This window comes from Littorina saxatilis, linkage group LG2 (assembly GCF_037325665.1).
Source record: "Littorina saxatilis isolate snail1 linkage group LG2, US_GU_Lsax_2.0, whole genome shotgun sequence".
Taxonomy (NCBI): Eukaryota; Metazoa; Mollusca; class Gastropoda; order Littorinimorpha; family Littorinidae; genus Littorina; species Littorina saxatilis.
This window is the reverse complement of record NC_090246.1, coordinates 49,041,240-49,058,739: the sequence shown is the minus strand read 5'-3', so window position 1 is coordinate 49,058,739 and position 17,500 is coordinate 49,041,240. Positions and strand designations below refer to the sequence as shown.

Sequence of the window (17,500 nt, the reverse complement as noted above, 5' to 3'; positions counted from 1 at the left end):
AATCCAATTACTGTTATGAATGTCATGAACAAAAGAGCAACAAATAGTGCACTCCAACTTAGCAGGAAATGATATCAGAAGAGACAAAGCAGGGGTTAATGATTAGTGGAATACATGCTGTTGTTCAGATTCCCAACGTAAAAGAGTGATAAGAAAAACAGTAAAGAAGAAGAATTAAAGGCAAAAAGAAAGAAAGAAAGATGAAAGAAAGACAGACAGAAAATAAAGTTAAGAAGACTGTTAAGTCAGCGAAACTTAGTGTATGTATCAATCAAACAACCCAACATGGCGTATAGGAAGGTGGACAGTTCGCAGGAAGGGCTTGCATATAGGGAGGTGGACAGTTCGCGGGAAGGGCTTGCAGTAGGAAGGTGGACAGTTCGCGGGAAAGGCTTGCATATAGGGAGGTGGACAGTTCGCGGGAAGGGCTTGCAGTAGGAAGGTGGACAGTTCGCGGGAAAGGCTTGCAGTAGGAAGGTGGACAGTTCGCGGGAAAGGCTTGCATATAGGGAGGTGGACCGTTCGCGGGAAAGGCTTGCATATAGGAAGGTGGACAGTTCGCGGGAAGGGCTTGCATTAGCTATAGGGAGGTGGACAATCCCAGTTTGAAGCCAGCCCAAAGTAAAACACTGCATGGTTATTCAGTGTCAAACTGAGCGACGATCTTATGAGAGAGTGTAAAGTGTTGTTGCCTCACTGAGAAGTTCGGGTGCACTAAGAACGGACAAGCAAGCGAATGGAAGAATCGACGAATCAACCAACGAAACCTCTTAATCAAACACACACACACACACGCATGTACGTATGTTCATAAGCACACAAACACACAAACGCAGCCATTCCCAATCCCTCCCAAAAGATCGACCCAAAAAAACCTTCGTCATTATTCCCCCTTCCTCCTCCTAATTCTTCCCCTTCCCTCCTTCCTAACACCAACTTCCGCAACCACTCCCACCACCTTACCCTCTATAAAAAAAAAAGAAGAAGAAAATAAACGCAATCACCCCAATCGATGGTAGCGTGGCTAATCGCTAATCTGATGTACCCTCACGTATCTCATTGTGGTCAGGGCGCGGAAATAACAATGGAGCTAGTTCTGCCCTTCTCGCCCTTGTTCTACTTCTGAACACCACGCAAGGCAAGAAGTAGGAACATTGGCTGCCTGCCACGTGCAGAGGATTCAAATGAAACTTTGAATAAAGTCTGGCTGACCCAGAGTTTGGTGGAAGTCAGAAACCCCAAGACTTTCCATCCCGACTATTACCATCTTAATAAACAACAACAGCAGATTAGGGAAGAAAGTTCTATTGAGAGAGAGGGAGAAAGAGAGAGACAGAGGGAGAGACAGAGACAGACAGGCAGACAAACAGACACACACACACAGACACAGACAGACAGACACAAACAGACAGACAGACACAAACAGACAGACACACACGCACACACACACACACACACACACACACACACACACACACACACACACACACACACACACACACACACACACACAGAATGTTAAATAACTTTAGAGTAATGGTCATATCACACGGGGAGGTCAAGCACTCCTAAAACAAAACACCAATCTCAAAACGCATTCGAATAAATAACCAACAGAATCAATAGAGAGGGGCCAGAGGGGTAGGGACATAAGGGATGCAGAATGCGGCAATGAATTTGGGGGAGAGGGGAGGAGGGGGGGGGGGGGGGTGGCGATAACAATCGCAGGCATTGTTCGAAGATGGGATTGAACGGTTGCGTGGAAGATGGCCATTTCGAACAAGAACCGTTATTTCTTCCCAGCATGAGGCATACAAAAAGTAAGAGAATAGCAAAACGAGGTGTTATATGTTACAGCGCACTTGCGAATGCAGATTTGCCATTTCCATAACAATACCCGCTGGCTGATGAGGCATAGGAGCGAAGAATAAACGAGCGTGGTGTTGAAAAATTGTTTTGCACCGATGAATAAAGTTCATGCAAGGAAAATCACATTACGAAGGTGTTTTTTATTTTCATATTTTTTCTTCTTCTAGTGTTTGTGTGTTTTGTTTGTTTCTGACAGGATTTGAATATAGTTACGAAATTATTACGTTACGTCCATCAACACACTGGCATGACTTGTCCTTTCCATCTTTTTGTCCTCTGTGCAAAGGTGTTATTGTGTGTGTGTGTGTGTGTGTGTGTGTGTGTGTGTGTGTGTGTGTGTGTGTATGTGTGTGTATGAGAGAGAGACAGAGAGACAGAGAGAGAGACAGAGAGAGACAGAGACCAAGACAGAGAGACAGAGACAGACAGACAGAGACAGTCAGACAGACAAACAGACATACAGTCAGACAAATTGAGAATCTTCATCGTGAAGTCATTGGTATCTTTGTCTCGTTTGTAATGAGCAGCAGAATTTTACAATTACATATAAGTGCAATTGGATATACTGCAAATGTTAACGCGCAATAACACTTCTGAGATAGTTCTCGATCTGTCTCACTACTTTTTCCCCCTCCCTTTTTTTCGTATTTCTGTGTGTGTCTCGCTCTCTTTCTCTCTCTCTCACTCCCCACACTCCCCCTCCCATTCCTCAGCCTTTTCCGACCCCATAGTCTCGAGATCAGGGTGAACAGACTTTTCAATTTTCATCACTACTGGAGCGAGTTCCGAAGATAGAATGTGTTCGGTCGTTTTCCTCTTCCTTATATTGCCACATAAAAAAAAGGGGATGGACAAATCGATATTGTGAGCTCACAATCTTCATCAACCTTAGAGGCAGGATCGAGAGATATAAAAAAAGAAAAATGTTTTCTTACTGGAAATCACACGCTCTACTAAAAGGGAAAATAAACTATGGCGATTTGTCAACGACGAAGCAGGGTGATGATTATGTGTGTAAAAAAAAAGGAGATACATACAAGTGTGGGGGGGATGAGAGAGAGAGAGAAAGAGAGGGGGAAGAGCGCGCACACACACACACACTCACACCACCCCCACCCCCCCGCCCACACACACACACACACACACACAAACTCATGAAGCCCATCCTACTTCAAAGTTCGGTTGCACTCTAGCGTCGTCGTTAATGACTCAGCAGGAAATGTAACAAATTATAAAAACAAAATGGAAAAAAATCAAGCAAAAAGGAATTTCAAATGCTCAAAGGAAGACAGCATGTCTTGCATTTTTGATGGCGTTAATTTTCTTCTTTTTTTGTTTTTTACCGCGAAGTTTTCCCGAGGCTGCTACCGGTGTAATATGAAAAATGACACCGGCAAATAAGGGTCAAGGATTTTCATCAGCAGGGTCGCTCCAACATTACCATCGATCGCTTTTTTTCAAAACTGGATCCAGATAAGGAGATGTGAAAGGGTGGGGAGGGGGAAAAGGAGACAGAGGATTGAGGATGTGGGGGGTGATGTTACAAAACATGATCAGAGTCGAAGGGTCCATTGTTCTCGTTGGCTTAATTTCGTTCAAGGATGTTCAAGTTGTGTTGTTGTTGAAGAATTGAGTACACGTTGAACTTTACACTTCGAGAAAATGACACAACTTTCGTCAAACAAAAAACAAACAAAACTAAAACCACAACCAACTTTTGTTATGATAAACGGCTAAAAGTTGTTGTCAACAACAACAACAACAACAACAACAACAACAACAACAACACAACAACAACAACAACAACAACAACAACAACAACAACAACAACAACAAAAACTGCAAAATAGAAACGCTAGAAAAAAAGACAAGAACATCAGCAGAAGCTAAATCCGAACAAAATGCAAATGAGAAAATGCAGAGGGAAGAAAAGGACGAAACAGTCGCCATAAAATATATTGCCTTAAAAACGAAGTTCCAAAAAAAATAATAAAGAAGGCGACAAACGTATGACATAAACGGACAGCGGAACTGTGCGCAAACACACACAAAGGGGGACACAGAGACAGAATCACACAAATACAAAGATCTCGACAGACTCACAGACACACAGACAGACACACAGACACACACACACTCACACACACACACACACACACACACTCACACACACACACACACACACGCACCACAATTCTAGTTCTAGGCCAATTGCTAGTAACATTTCCGGGAAGAAAATGTCTGATTAATCAGATAGAGTGAGTTGGATTGAATCGTGGACATTCATTTGACCTTTGCGGTCAGAAATGAATAAGCAGATAAGGTAGTTTCCGTTACATCCACAACACCCGCTGTTTGTTTTCTCGACGATTGTCCAAAATCTCGGACAACAGTTGAGGCCACAATCACACATGTAGAGCAACGATAGGGAAAAAATTGTGATACCAGAGGTCACTACTGGCTTATCGTTCTTACATTTTGTCAAGTTTAGACAAAGTGTTTTAACATGGACTGGAAATCGAGACGTGGTGGTTACATTTGAATGAGAGATTTCAAAAATAATCGCAGTGATTTCTGTATCATTTCTCGAGCCCAACCTTGCTAGTATGACTGATCCCAAGTTTTGAGTCTTGCCTATTTTTGGGTTTTGGCCGACAGATTGACTAAATGCTTTGATATCGCTTCACGCGAGTTTTTGTTGTTTTTATTCTTTTTTAAAATTCTTGTTCTTTGTTTCGATTTCTGTAATACTGCTCGAACTCTCTTTACACCTAAAACATCTCATGGAATATAAGTTTTTCGACAGAGATAAAATAGACACATCTAAGAAATGACGGTTTCAGGCTTTAAAATCATCCATAATTCTGGTTGAACACTCCAGTTCAATGGGTTCTAGACCTGCTTATCAATCACCGGACAAAGTTAAAAAAAATCGCCGGGGATCAAATAGACCAGGTCTGCAGCGCATGTCATAGGTACGTGGTAATGAACTGTACTGACTGGCCTCTCTGTCGGTGACTACTCTCTCTCTCTCTCTCTCTCTCTCTCTCTCTCTCTCTCTCTCTCTCTCTCTCTCTCTCTCTCTCTCTCTCTCTCTCTCTCTCTCTCTCTCTCTGAATATGGTTTGAAACAGTTTTGCGTGACTTAAGGTCGCGGCCGGTTTGGAATCCGGCCCGGGACGGACACGGGTCAACTGTTTGACTGTATCCATGTCCCATCCCCGTTTCACCACATGGCGGCGTATTGACCCGTTATGGTCAACCCTTGTTAACGGAGTTGCGGATGAATCGTTCTTTTGCCTTACAGTTTAGATTCTTATCGCTTAAGAGATGGATTCCTGCCTGCGTCAGTAAATGATACTGCACATATCTGTCCAGGTTTTCACATGGGCTGAGGGCACCCGTTCACTTCTATAAAACAAAATAAAAAATAAGCAGCCTCGTTCCTTCCTGTCCGGGCTCAGAATTCATAGCTGAATTTATTTGGCAGATTGACACAGGTGCCTTTCACAAAAATGAATTAAGTACAAATTTTAATGATCCACTCCATTTTGGCTTTGAATATGGGTTTGTGCCTAGGAAAGATGCTTTTATCCCATGCTGAAGTCTTGAGTGATATATCGCCTATTTCATGTTTTTTGTTAATTGTTATTACTTTAGTGTCCCATTGCTCGGAAATTCGGGTCGCCTCCACCCAGTAGAAAGCAGGTAACAAACAACGGAGTCACCGCACTGCCCAGGTGTGTACGTATTTTGATGTATTCGGCCATCTGCACTTCTGACAGAACGACCTAGCTTTTACGTGCCGCAGTGGTGACAAGGGGGTGGGACATGGATACCATCTCTGAGTCTGCACAGAAAGTTGACCCGTCTCGGTCCCGGCCCGGATTCGAACCGGCCCGTGACCCGCGAATCACAAGTCCAGTGCTCGCCCAACACAACCCCAGAATATACAAAGATAAAATATAAGTTAACAGTGAGTCATTCATCTCCCAGAACCATACACTTAGAGATCCATTTTATTCGCTACCCCTCCAGTTTCCTTTCCGTCTCAGCAACTCCATGACCAATTATATTAATGGAACTAAAGGGAAAAACAAAAGGCCACAGGGGCTTACACAAAGTTAAGCCGGGAAGCAATTGTACTTGTTCAGAAAGCAGGTCAGTGGAAAATCAAATCGTGAATTTCGCCAATTTCGCCACTGATGTTATCACATGACTGGAGGCGATACTTTCCCAGAGACTTACGCAATTTGCGTGTTGTGTTCCGAACATACTTCGGGGCTGTCTGTTGCGTATATTGACTTACCTGAAGTACATCACTGTGTCTGTGATGTACTTCTATCCGTGTGGACAGTTCTCACACTCACACACACTCACGCTCGCCCGCACACACAAACACAAACAAGTCGCGTAAGGCGAAAATACAACATTTAGTCAAGTAGCTGTCGAACTCACAGAATGAAACTGAACGCAATGCAACGCAGCAAGACCGTATACTCGTAGCATCGTCAGTCCACCGCTCATGGCAAAGGCAGTGAAATTGACAAGAAGAGCGGGGTAGTAGTTGCGCTAAGAAGGATAGCACGCTTTTCTGTACCTCTCTTTGTTTTAACTTTCTGAGCGTGTTTTTAATCCAAACATATCATATCTATATGTTTTTGGAATCAGGAACCGACAAGGAATAAGATGAAAGTGTTTTTAAATTGATTTGGAAAATTTAATTTTGATAATAATTTTTATATATTTAATTTTCAGAGCTTGTTTTTAATCCAAATATAACATATTTATATGTTTTTGGAATCAGAAAATGATGGAGAATAAGATGAACGTAAATTTGGATCGTTTTATAAATTTTTAATTTTTTTTGCAATTTTCAGATTTTTAATGACCAAAGTCATTAATTAATTTTTAAGCCACCAAGCTGAAATGCAATACCGAAGTCCGGGCTTCGTCGAAGATTACTTGACCAAAATTTCAACCAATTTGGTTGAAAAATGAGGGCGTGACAGTTCCGCCTCAACTTTCACGAAAAGCCGGATATGACGTCATCAAAGACATTTATCAAAAAAATGAAAAAAACGTTCGGGGATTTCATACCCAGGAACTCTCATGTCAAATTTCATAAAGATCGGTCCAGTAGTTTAGTCTGAATCGCTCTACACACACACACACACACACAGACAGACACACACACGCACATACACCACGACCCTCGTCTCGATTCCCCCCTCTACATTAAAACATTTAGTCAAAACTTGACTAAATGTAAAAACATACAGGGATACACTCATACACAGAGGTATGCACATGGACAACACGCGCGCGCAAGCACGCACACATGTACAAACAAAGAAGCAACCAAACAAATAGACGAACAAACAAACAATCCCTACAAACCGACCATTAATGACACTGGGTGAAGTACTTTCTCCCAATAATGTGCAGTCACTAATCTCAAATGATAAAACCATAAGAACTGGATGCGATAGCAGATTCAATCTCATATATACCACTGAATTATTGATCTCGCGATTCCACAGCGGGTTGGGGAAACATAAATTTCATGCAGTCTTTATTCCAGGGTAATCACACACAGTTCGCGCTTCTGACAATGATTATTATCTTTTTAGCGCGCTTTCTCTCACTCTCTCTCTCTCTCTCTCTCTCTCTCTCTCTCTCTCTCTCTCTCTCTCTCTCTCTCTCTCTCTCTCTCTCTCTCTCTCTCTCTCTCTCTCTCTCTCTCTCTCTATCTCTCTCTCTCTCTTTCTCCACTCTTCCAGTTTTCTGTCTCGCGCGCGCTCCTGACTTTTGAAACACACACAGACACACACGTAGCACACATCAACAAGCCTCCACACACACACACACACACTGACACACACAAACATTGTGTTCAAGAACACACAAACACTAATCAACTCTTGCAAGACACACAACATCGTCACTGGCGAACATAGTCACAGAAAATCGCACACAATAGCATGCACGCATCGACATCCCCCCCTTCCCCCCCTAACACCCCTAACCCACACCCTTTTTCAACTCCCCAAATTTTACACAGCACCCTCGAAAAAGTTCAACGACCCCATCTCAAATAGACCAAACAAACCTGTCACTTTAAGGCAGCTCACCTTCGAGTCTAAAAAACCCACAAGAACAAAATCAAAGATAGAAAGATGAGAAACCGCAAACAAAACGAAAGAAGAAAGAAAAAGAAACACCGTACGCGTGTTTGTTGAATGAGAAGTTGATTGTCGCAGAGAATCAACGAGCGTGCAACAGCCGGTAGGGCAGATAGCATTTAACAAATCAATGAACAATGGTTTGCACAGTTGGTCCGTGCGTATCTGCCATCAGCTGTCGTGTTTTCATAAACAGTAGTTTGAAGTGCAGTAGTGCTTTGTCCTTTTTTTGTTGAGTAAATAGGGCGAAAGAGAGAAAGAGAAAGAACCAACTAAACAAACAAATCACAAAACAAGCTACATAGATTATTCGGGCGGAAGTAACGTGACTCTAGCCGAAGTTGAGGCCAGCATTCGCATCAACATGGCTCGGGATAACAGGTAAAAAAAGAAGAAAAAAAGTTTAAATAATAAAATTACCGAATACTCATTCATCGGCCATTAGCGTCTCTCCGTTCCTGCTTTCTTGGAGAAAAAAGTCCTCACGATTCACAAGTGAGAAGATTACATCCTCCTAGAATCCGAAGTCATAGTGTGTGTGTGTGTGTGTGTGTGTGTGTGTGTGTGTGTGTGAGTGTGTGTGTGCGTGAGTGAGAGAGAGAAACTTCAGAGAGAGAGAGAGAGAGAGAGAGAGAGAGAGAGAGAGAGAGAGAGAGAGAGAGAGAGAGACAATGACAATGACAATGACAATTCTTTATTTAACGAGGGTAGTAGATTAAGCAGTGGTCTGCTTTTTTACATCCAGCCCTCGCCCTAAAGAGGGACTAACTACAAAAATGAAATAGAAATACAAGATAAAAAGTAGAAAATAGAAGAACTAAAATTTTACATTTTAACAGATAACTAAAGTAAAAACACATAATAATATCTGTACACAAAATGCATTGCATTGAGGTAAATTGCGAGTTAATTGATGTGAATTAAATGGAGGTAAATTGCGAGTTAATTGATGTGAATTAAGTGGTATAGTGCAGCTTGCACTTTCTCAACATCATGCTCTAATCCATACATTACATTTTAAAGAAAAACAATTAAACAAGCAAGACATTGCTAAAATCATCACACATCTAAATAGTGGTTGGTTTTTAAGTCCCTTCATCCGAAAAGGGTCTGTGTACATTATACCAATAAAGAGGAGAGGGGCATGTTTAATACAAAAAATGAATACCATTTAAGACAAATATCATTTACTTTGACTTCATTACATAAGACAAATATCTGCTCTTAAAACTATCTGTGCTGGTAGTTTGCCTCAGGAATGTTGGAAGAGAGTTCCAGAGACTGCTACCTGAATACACTAAACTGGACTTAAACAGGTGTCCGAGGAACAGGAGTGTTTAATCTCATAAATTGACGTGAATTCCTCATGGTAAATTTTGTACGTAAAGTTTCAGGTACACATCCAGTGATAATTTTGCTCATAAGGGTACATTTATTATAGCCAAGTCTTTCCTTCAGAGGGAGAATGCCTACGTTTATGTAGTCTAATTCATTCAGGGTTATTTTCTTTAATAAGACTACTTTCAACGCTCGTTTGTCTAATCTAATTATAGGATTTAGTGAATTATCACTTGCCGAATCCCATAAGGTTGATGCGTAATCAATAACAGATTGAATATGGGCATTAAAGAATAACTTCCTGGCTTCCAAATTCAGGAAGTGCTTGATTCTAGATAAGAGATATACTTTCTTGGACATGACATGAGAGAGAGAGAGAGAGAGAGAGAGAGAGAGAGAGACAGAGAGAGACAGAGACAGACAGACAGCAACAGGCGGGGAGAGAGAGAGAGAGAGAGAGAGAGAGAGAGAGAGAGAGAGAGAGAGAGAGAGAGAGAGAGAGAGAGAGAGAGAGAGAGAGAATTGAACTTTATTTAACAAGGATTAAGATTTAAGGCTACGCCTTTTCTTACAATCTGTCCTTGGGACGCATAGACACACAATTATACAATTTAAAAATTAAAAATTAAAAAGTTAAAAAGTTAACCAACAAAAGGAGGTCGGAAAACTTCAGCACGTGATAATAAAGAAGACGATGATGATGATGATGATGATGATGATGATGATGATGATAATGATGATGATGAAGATGAGGCATGAAGAGCATACATATGTGGTTATGTGGTTAGGGAGGGAGAGAGAGAGAGAGAGAGAGAGAGAGAGAGAGAGAGAGAGAGAGAGAGAGAGAGAGAGAGACAGAGAGAGAGAGAGAGAGAGAGAGAGAGAGAGAGAGAGAGAGAGAGAGAGAGAGAGAGAGAGAGAGAGATCATTACCGCAGCGTAGTGGCTGTCAAACAAACCGGCTCAATGACCCTGACCCAGGACCGAACACCGGCAAAGGAAAGGTCAGGGCTACCCTGCTTCACACGAGCTCCAAGCTCAGGCCACAAAACATGTTGCCTTGTTTTTCTACCACGAGGGCCTTGCCCTAGATCCCAGGGACTATTGAGCCTCAGGACTAAATCGATCACTGGCGGTGTTTACCTGACGGTGTTGCGTTTCGCACAGGCGTGAATGATTCCTAGGAGAAAAGGAGAGAAAGAGAGAGAGGAAGAGAGGGAGAAAAAAAAGGGGAAAAATGCAATAGTTCGAACAAAGAAGGGTGGCAAAGCAAGGGAAAAGTCAACCAAGCGAAGCGACAAGCTGTTAGCCGGTGATTGACAGCACCATCAGCGATCGTCTGAAGAGGAACTCGGGCCTGTCACCGAAGGGTGGGTTGTTTTTACCAAGGAACAAATCATTTGCTGTCTTTGTTCTGGAAGCAGCCGCGCTACTAACTGCAGACTCTTCATTTGCAAACCTCTCATGAAAAGAAGAGGAAAAGGACTGAAACATCACGCCGCGGTAGTTTCTCTATCAAGCAATATGAGTCTCTGACACGATTCTAGTTCTTGTTAGACACGATTCTAGTTTTTGTTAGATTTCAATCAATAGAGAACAGCACGACGTTGATGAAAAGCAACTCAAACGAAGCTGGACTTCAAAGAAAGAAGTACGTGTACGTGTCGCCAAACTGACAATTTTTCCCCTGTAATTGGTTGCTCCACACCGTCAGCTTCCACCCATTCGTGTAATTTAAATTTGTTTTAACTGCTCGGCTGTCAATTTTGTCTCCGGCGAAAGACGACTTGTTACTGGTATAGTTATCAAGCAGCAAATAATGTTTTTACAAAATATTTTTCCAGTCGTTATCAAGCCGCAAGATGGGAAATTCATAAACAAATTTTTGCAATTAAAAAGTTTTCTGCGTTGTTTGTTTGGAAAACTTGTATATTTCGGATTAAATAGCCGATTGTTTGTTCGATTTTGTTTATTTCCTGGAAACTGCATAACTGTAAACATTATAATAAATACTAGTACACACAATGTTTCTAATTTCTGTGATTCCTCGAGCTCCTCCTCCCTCCCCCCAGTCCCTTTCTTCTCTGGCATATAAACATGATCATCAAAACACAAGAAAAAGGGAGAACATATTTATCCCACACGCATCACAGGGCAAAATTGCCAGAGGCTTCTGGTGTCAGGATGCCACACGAAAAAGATTCCAAAATCGTCAGCTTTATCACGATATTTTGTATATTGTACTGAAACACAGCAAGCATCATCGGGAGCATAGAACGCTGGCGTCAGCCGCAGTAGCAGCCTTGCAGAAAGCGTCAAGCAAACGTCAGTCAGCTTTTACGCAAACAAAGGACATTCTTGACTTTTTGGAAGACATCTATTGACTCAACGAGCGTTATTAGCCAGTACCGTAAAGTACCGAGTATAAGCCCACCCCCCCTCTGCACGAATTTCGGACAAAAGTGGGGGGTGGGCTTATACTCGGTACTTGACCCTATGCACGAACATATTCTTCATTGCAATGGAGACATGATTCATATAATGATACCATCTGGTATGTAAAGTGTTATGTTTGTTCAAACTAAAGCAAATGTGAAGCAACATGAAAATATTTTGTGTATTATAAAATTGTTAAACTCGCAGACAGACATACGTAAGGCTTACACACCATCACTCGTAAATGAACACATTGAAAGCATGTCTATTCAACAAAAACGGCTTTTATTCAAAAACAACTTGAACAACTTGAACTTCAACTTGAAACTTGAACAACAAAACAACTTGAAACTTTCAACAACAATCGTCAACTGTCTACATTGCTTCATCAGAGTCTGAAGAAGGTGATTCTTCATCACTAGTCAGACTGGCGTCGCTTGCGTTCTCCTCGGCAGCAGCAGCAGCAGCAGCGGCGTCGCCGTCGTGAGGAAGTGCCACCCCGATCTCCTCTGGGAACCACTCCAGGATCTGATCGTCCTCGCTGCCGTCCAAGGCATTGGACACACCGCACCTGTGGAAGGCCTTGGTGATGACGTCACGTCCAACGCCGTCCCAGGCTCTCCCCACTCAGTTGACGACGTCCTGGCCGGTGGGCTGCCTCAGGTTGCCTGCAGCAGTGGGGGGGTCTGGGCTCTGCCATCCACGTTACATCAGCTACCCTGTGAGCGGCGTAGTGGTCCAGCAGAAGCAGGCGCCGAGTCTCTGAGGGGCCAAGCACACGCTCTGTCCAGGACAAAACTTGGTCCCGTGTCATCCAGCCATTTCGTGTCGCTGTGACGCGGACGTTGGCAGGAATCTGGAGATGCTGGCGGACACAGCGAGGAATCTCTCCAGTGCGTTCTTTGAAGATCAGAAATGCTGGCAGTTTGCTGCCGTCAGCAGCGGCACAGAGGGCGACTGTAAAACCCCTCTTCTCTGCTTTCGTTGTCTTGATGCGCACCCGCTTTGATCCTTTGATCTCATTTGTGCGGTTGGGTGGCATGTCAAACCTGACCATTGTTTGGTCCATGTTTAGCATTTGTCCTAATGCGTACATGTGGCGGTGACGAAGTCGTAGGATATTTCTTCTGAAGTGCAGGAGCTGCTCCTCAAAATCTGCCGGCACCTTCTGGTTACTGGACGTACAGAGGCGAATGGATACATGGTGCCGTTTTTTCCACCTTTGTAGCCACATGTTTGACGCATCAAAGTCTTGAAGGTTCAGACCCGCCCCTATCTGTCGCGCTTTTCTCTGCAAGTCTTTATTTCTAACAACTCGCCCTTCGCTTCTTTCTTCTTGTAGAAACTCAAAACGTATCACCTCCAACTCCTCCGACTTCACAGTCCGACCAGGGTGCAGTTTCAACTTTCGCTTTTCTCTGCCAGTTTCATGCTGCAGAAGGACATCTCTGTTAGCTCGCCACATCCTAATTTGTTTTCTGTCCACACCAAACTCTTCGGCCGTGGCACTGACATTCCCGTGTCTGTCAAGGTGCTCCAGAGCAGTCAACTTGAATTCTACTGTGTAAGATTTTCGCTTCGGCATTTTCTTGGAAACAAGCGCCAAAAGCAAGGGGAATCAACTCTGACACGACATTCTTCGGCATTCATTTTTTTATCTCCCTGTTCTCGATTTTTCGTGTTTATTTTTAGCCATGCAAAAGTGGGGGGTGGGCGTTTACTCGGTACTTCACCTTTTGCACGGATTTTGCTCCAAAGTGGGGGATGGGCGTTTACAATGTCATGGGCTTATACTCGGTACTTTACGGTACTGCATGAACACAAAGACAAACGGGCAGACAGAGAGAGCTATATAATTATCATCGTCTTGAGAAAACAAAATGTAAGATCTCGACAGGTTTGTTTTTTCTGGAAATAACTCTGGAAATTACTCGAGTGGCCGACGGAGCTGGAGTTCCTGACAGCCAATTATCTTTTCGAGCGACAAAAAACTAACAAGTATCTTTACTTCTTTCTTGTAAAAAAGAAGAACAGAAAAGAAAAGTCGATGAACCCAGTATAACCATTGATCTATATGATCATCATCTCGAGATAAGCAAAATACACGAATGGAATGTAAAGATCTCGACTTTTTTTGGGAGAAAAAAACACACCTCAAGTTGCTTTTACTCGAATTGCCGGTCCAACTGGCGTTCCATATACGCATCCCGCTCCAAACGTTAGTCAGCATTGCAAGAAGAAAGAACAAAGGGATGCCGGGCGCGCGAGGCTGAATGAAAACAAGATGTCTGGGATTCCCACCACGGGAAATTCCCCCATCCGGGCCGCGGCGGCGATTATTGACGCTTATTAATACAATGACAGCCAACGTGACCTGAATGGGAACAACCTGTCTCCCTTTGTTGTCTACAAAAAGAAGAAAATAAAAAAACTGGAAAACAGAGAAGGAAAAGACGAGAGTTCATGGTCAAGGAAAGTTAGATTAAGAGGGGAGAGGGGGCACTGACTTGCACAGGGGTGGGTGGATGAGGACGGTGTTCTATATGGAACGAGAGAGAGAGAGAGAGAAGAGAGAGAGAGAGAGAGAGAGAGAGAGAGAGAGAGAGAGAGAGAGAGAGAGAGAGAGAGAGAGAGAGAGAGAGAGAAAACAAAGCTATCCAAGCGCAACAATTTGCACTCTCTCTCTCTCTCTCTCTCCCCCTGTAATTTGATGGACAAACAGACACTACCAAATCTCATTCGATTCGCGCGTGTTAACAACGGCGGAAATACAAACTGAAAACAGACCAAATGTTGGACTGAAGAAATAACATGGTTATCCATGATATTATCCTTGTATATATCTCGCCCCCCCCCCCCCCTCTCCCCATCTGTGTACGGGAGGAAGGCTTCACAGTAAACCATTTCTGAGTTCCGAGCTCTCTCTCTCTCTCTCTCTCTCTCTCTCTCTCTCTCTCTCTCTCTCTCTCTCTCTCTCTCTCTCTCTCTCTCTCTCTCTCTCTCTCTCTATTCCTGAACCGTTTGTTACAACAACCAAACTATATTCCTCATGTCAAAATATTTCGGCATCTAACGGCAAGCTGGTGTGGTTTTTGTTATTGTTTGGTTTGTTTTGTTGCTTGAAGGATGTTAATCTAATGTTGCAGCACAGCTTACAAAACACACTTCAAAAACGCAAGAAATCCTCGTACGAAAATTGTAATCTCGGGTTTCTTCTTCTGTGCTTGATTGTTAAAAAAAACCATCTGTTGCAATCTTCACGTTTTTCTGTGTTTCAATGTCTTTTTTCACCCCATCGACCGTTCATTTCATGAAAGGTTTCTTCAGTAAAAAAAAACCCCAACCATGCAGAATTTCGTATCCAGAATACCAAGGTTATATGAACCGACGCAAGAACGCTTTTCAGCTTTTTCAACTACTACGGGCTATTTTCAGCCAAGTTAGAAAAACACGTTGAGTCATCGTGGACACAAACATAAAGGATAATGGCTTAGCCCTTGAGTTCAAGCGGGTCATTGCGTACACAACTGAAACTGAACTGCGAATGTGCTTTTAAGTTCCACTATTCTGCAAGCTTGGACAGACAATACAGTGGTACCTGTGATGGGAGCTGGTACACCCACTCTGGGACTCGTTAAAATTACCCCTTTGTTACATTCGTCTCTTGTGAGTCATCCCCTTTGTCAAGTGCAAGCAAGAGTGTCCTTTCATGGTAGGTGTGCACTATTTTCCGGAAATAGGCTAATCAAACAGACCGAAGCTATGTCCTTTATTACAAGGTGTCCGCTCATCGTAGAGAAGTCACGTCTCAGGCTGCAGGGATTACACTATTAAACTGATTCGATGTAAAAGCAACAAGGCATTTCCACAATGAATGCGTCTGTCTAATTTGTGCTTGGTTAGAATGTCAACAATTGTATGGGACACTGGACAGACACCTATATAGTCAACATTATCTATCATTACATAATTATGTCAATAGGTCAACGACCGATGATCTATGTCTGACAGAAACTCTGCAGACGTACTGCAGTATTGTTTATTCACCTTGCACCAACTGTCCCATTGGTGCCCAGGGTTCCATACAGTGCAATTACCACAACAGCTGTGTCAGGCAGTAGATATTTGTATGATTGCACGTGCATTCCACTGTGAAGTAAATAACAAGATAATAATCAATCTAGCACTGTTTCGAATTTTCCGCTTCAACAAAAACTCCTATTATATATAATCAACCATGAAGTATACGCACAGTGCTCGGAGTGTCAGGTGTCCCTCAAAATTGATTTTATATATCGTGGGGTGCCATTTGAGGCATCCCAATCAACCTGTTTTACGAACACGCCCGTTCTAACTCACGGCGTTCCAAGGTCGGGCGTTGTTGAGCTAATTCTGATTGTATTCTGCGGTTGCCTTGACAGTTTGCGAAAACTTAATAATGTGAGTTTTTTTGTTTGTTTCTAGGTCGCTAAGTAATATGTTTTCTGTGTATGAAAAACTATATATGCGGCATGGGGATGGCTGGGTGGTGGTGGTGTGTGCTCATTTGGTGGTTTGGTGGTTTAGTGCACAAACTCAAGGTGAAGGTTTGTTGGGGGACAACGAACTTCCGGTAAAAAGACATTTCACTGCAACATGGATTGCTGCGCTGAAGTGGCGGACATGATGGTTACAGGACAAGGAAGGTTAGGTACTTTCAAAGTGACTTGCAACACGATTACAGCAACTCTTGAAGAAAGGACACACACTCACCCATCATGTCGTCGTCGGACTCTGGACAGCTGTCGTCGGAGCAGATGGAGAAGAGTTCTGCGTTGCCTTCCACACAGCTGTTGTACAGCTTGATGCGCGACGCCCACGTCAGGTCCGGCTGTTTCACCGTGTTCTTCAGCCGACGTCTGGCGTTGGCGAACCAGTTGGACACCTGACCAAGAGGACAAAAACACAGGTTTTGGTCAAGATTTTGACGAAAAAGCTAGGCCCCCAAAATTGTAGTATGGCTGCCTAAATAGTGGGGGTAAAAACGGTTATCCAGGTAAGAACCCACTCGTGCGAAAAACATGAGTTCAGGTGAGATTGTCAGCCCATGGACAAAGAAGAAGACTTAACGAAGACTCTTTCGCTGTTTCAAAGAAAAAGGCATAGTTTTTGGTGACGATTTAGAAGACACAGAAAGATACCCGGCTGTTTCAAAAACGATGACATAGTTTTTGGTCAAGATTTGGAAGACAAAGGAAGATATTCGAGGAAGATATCCGGCTGGTTTTTTTCAATGCTCTAGGATACGGAAATTCTGATACATCTTTCTTTCTTTCTTTATTTGGTGTTTAACGTCGTTTTCAACCATTCAAGGTTATATCGCGACGGATTCTGATACAGAGTTTGCTTATCCCCACACTATGCTTATAAAAGTAAGCAAGCCTAGTTTGTCACAAATATGATAAGTCCTTAAAAAACTGTTATAATATGCTCTTTTGTCTAATTCACCCAACATGATCTCAACAACAATCTGTAAAATACATGACTGTGCTCAATTTCAAGAGTATGTGAATATTCTTTCTTGAGACAAGTGACGTTGAAGGATTCGAGAATTGAATACCATATTGCATACACTTTTACTTTAATTTAGTTTTAAAGAAAAGAAGATATATTAGGTCCTCATTACCTGTGTGAG

General features: G+C 42.8%; 1 protein-coding gene across 1 annotated transcript in view; it reads right to left on the bottom strand.

The window, feature by feature from the left end:
- Positions 1–15,919: 15,919 nt before the first annotated feature.
- Positions 15,920–17,500, bottom strand: part of LOC138953290 (uncharacterized) — a 311,837-nt gene continuing 310,256 nt past the window's right edge. Inside the window, exons 3-5 of the mRNA XM_070325092.1 lie at positions 17,492–17,500; positions 16,579–16,750; positions 15,920–15,975 (exon numbers count right to left, since the gene is read on the bottom strand). The exon at positions 17,492–17,500 is cut by the window's right edge and continues 148 nt beyond it. Of these exons, the coding sequence (XP_070181193.1) occupies positions 15,920–15,975; positions 16,579–16,750; positions 17,492–17,500 (237 nt within the window). The remainder of the gene's footprint in view (positions 15,976–16,578; positions 16,751–17,491) is intronic.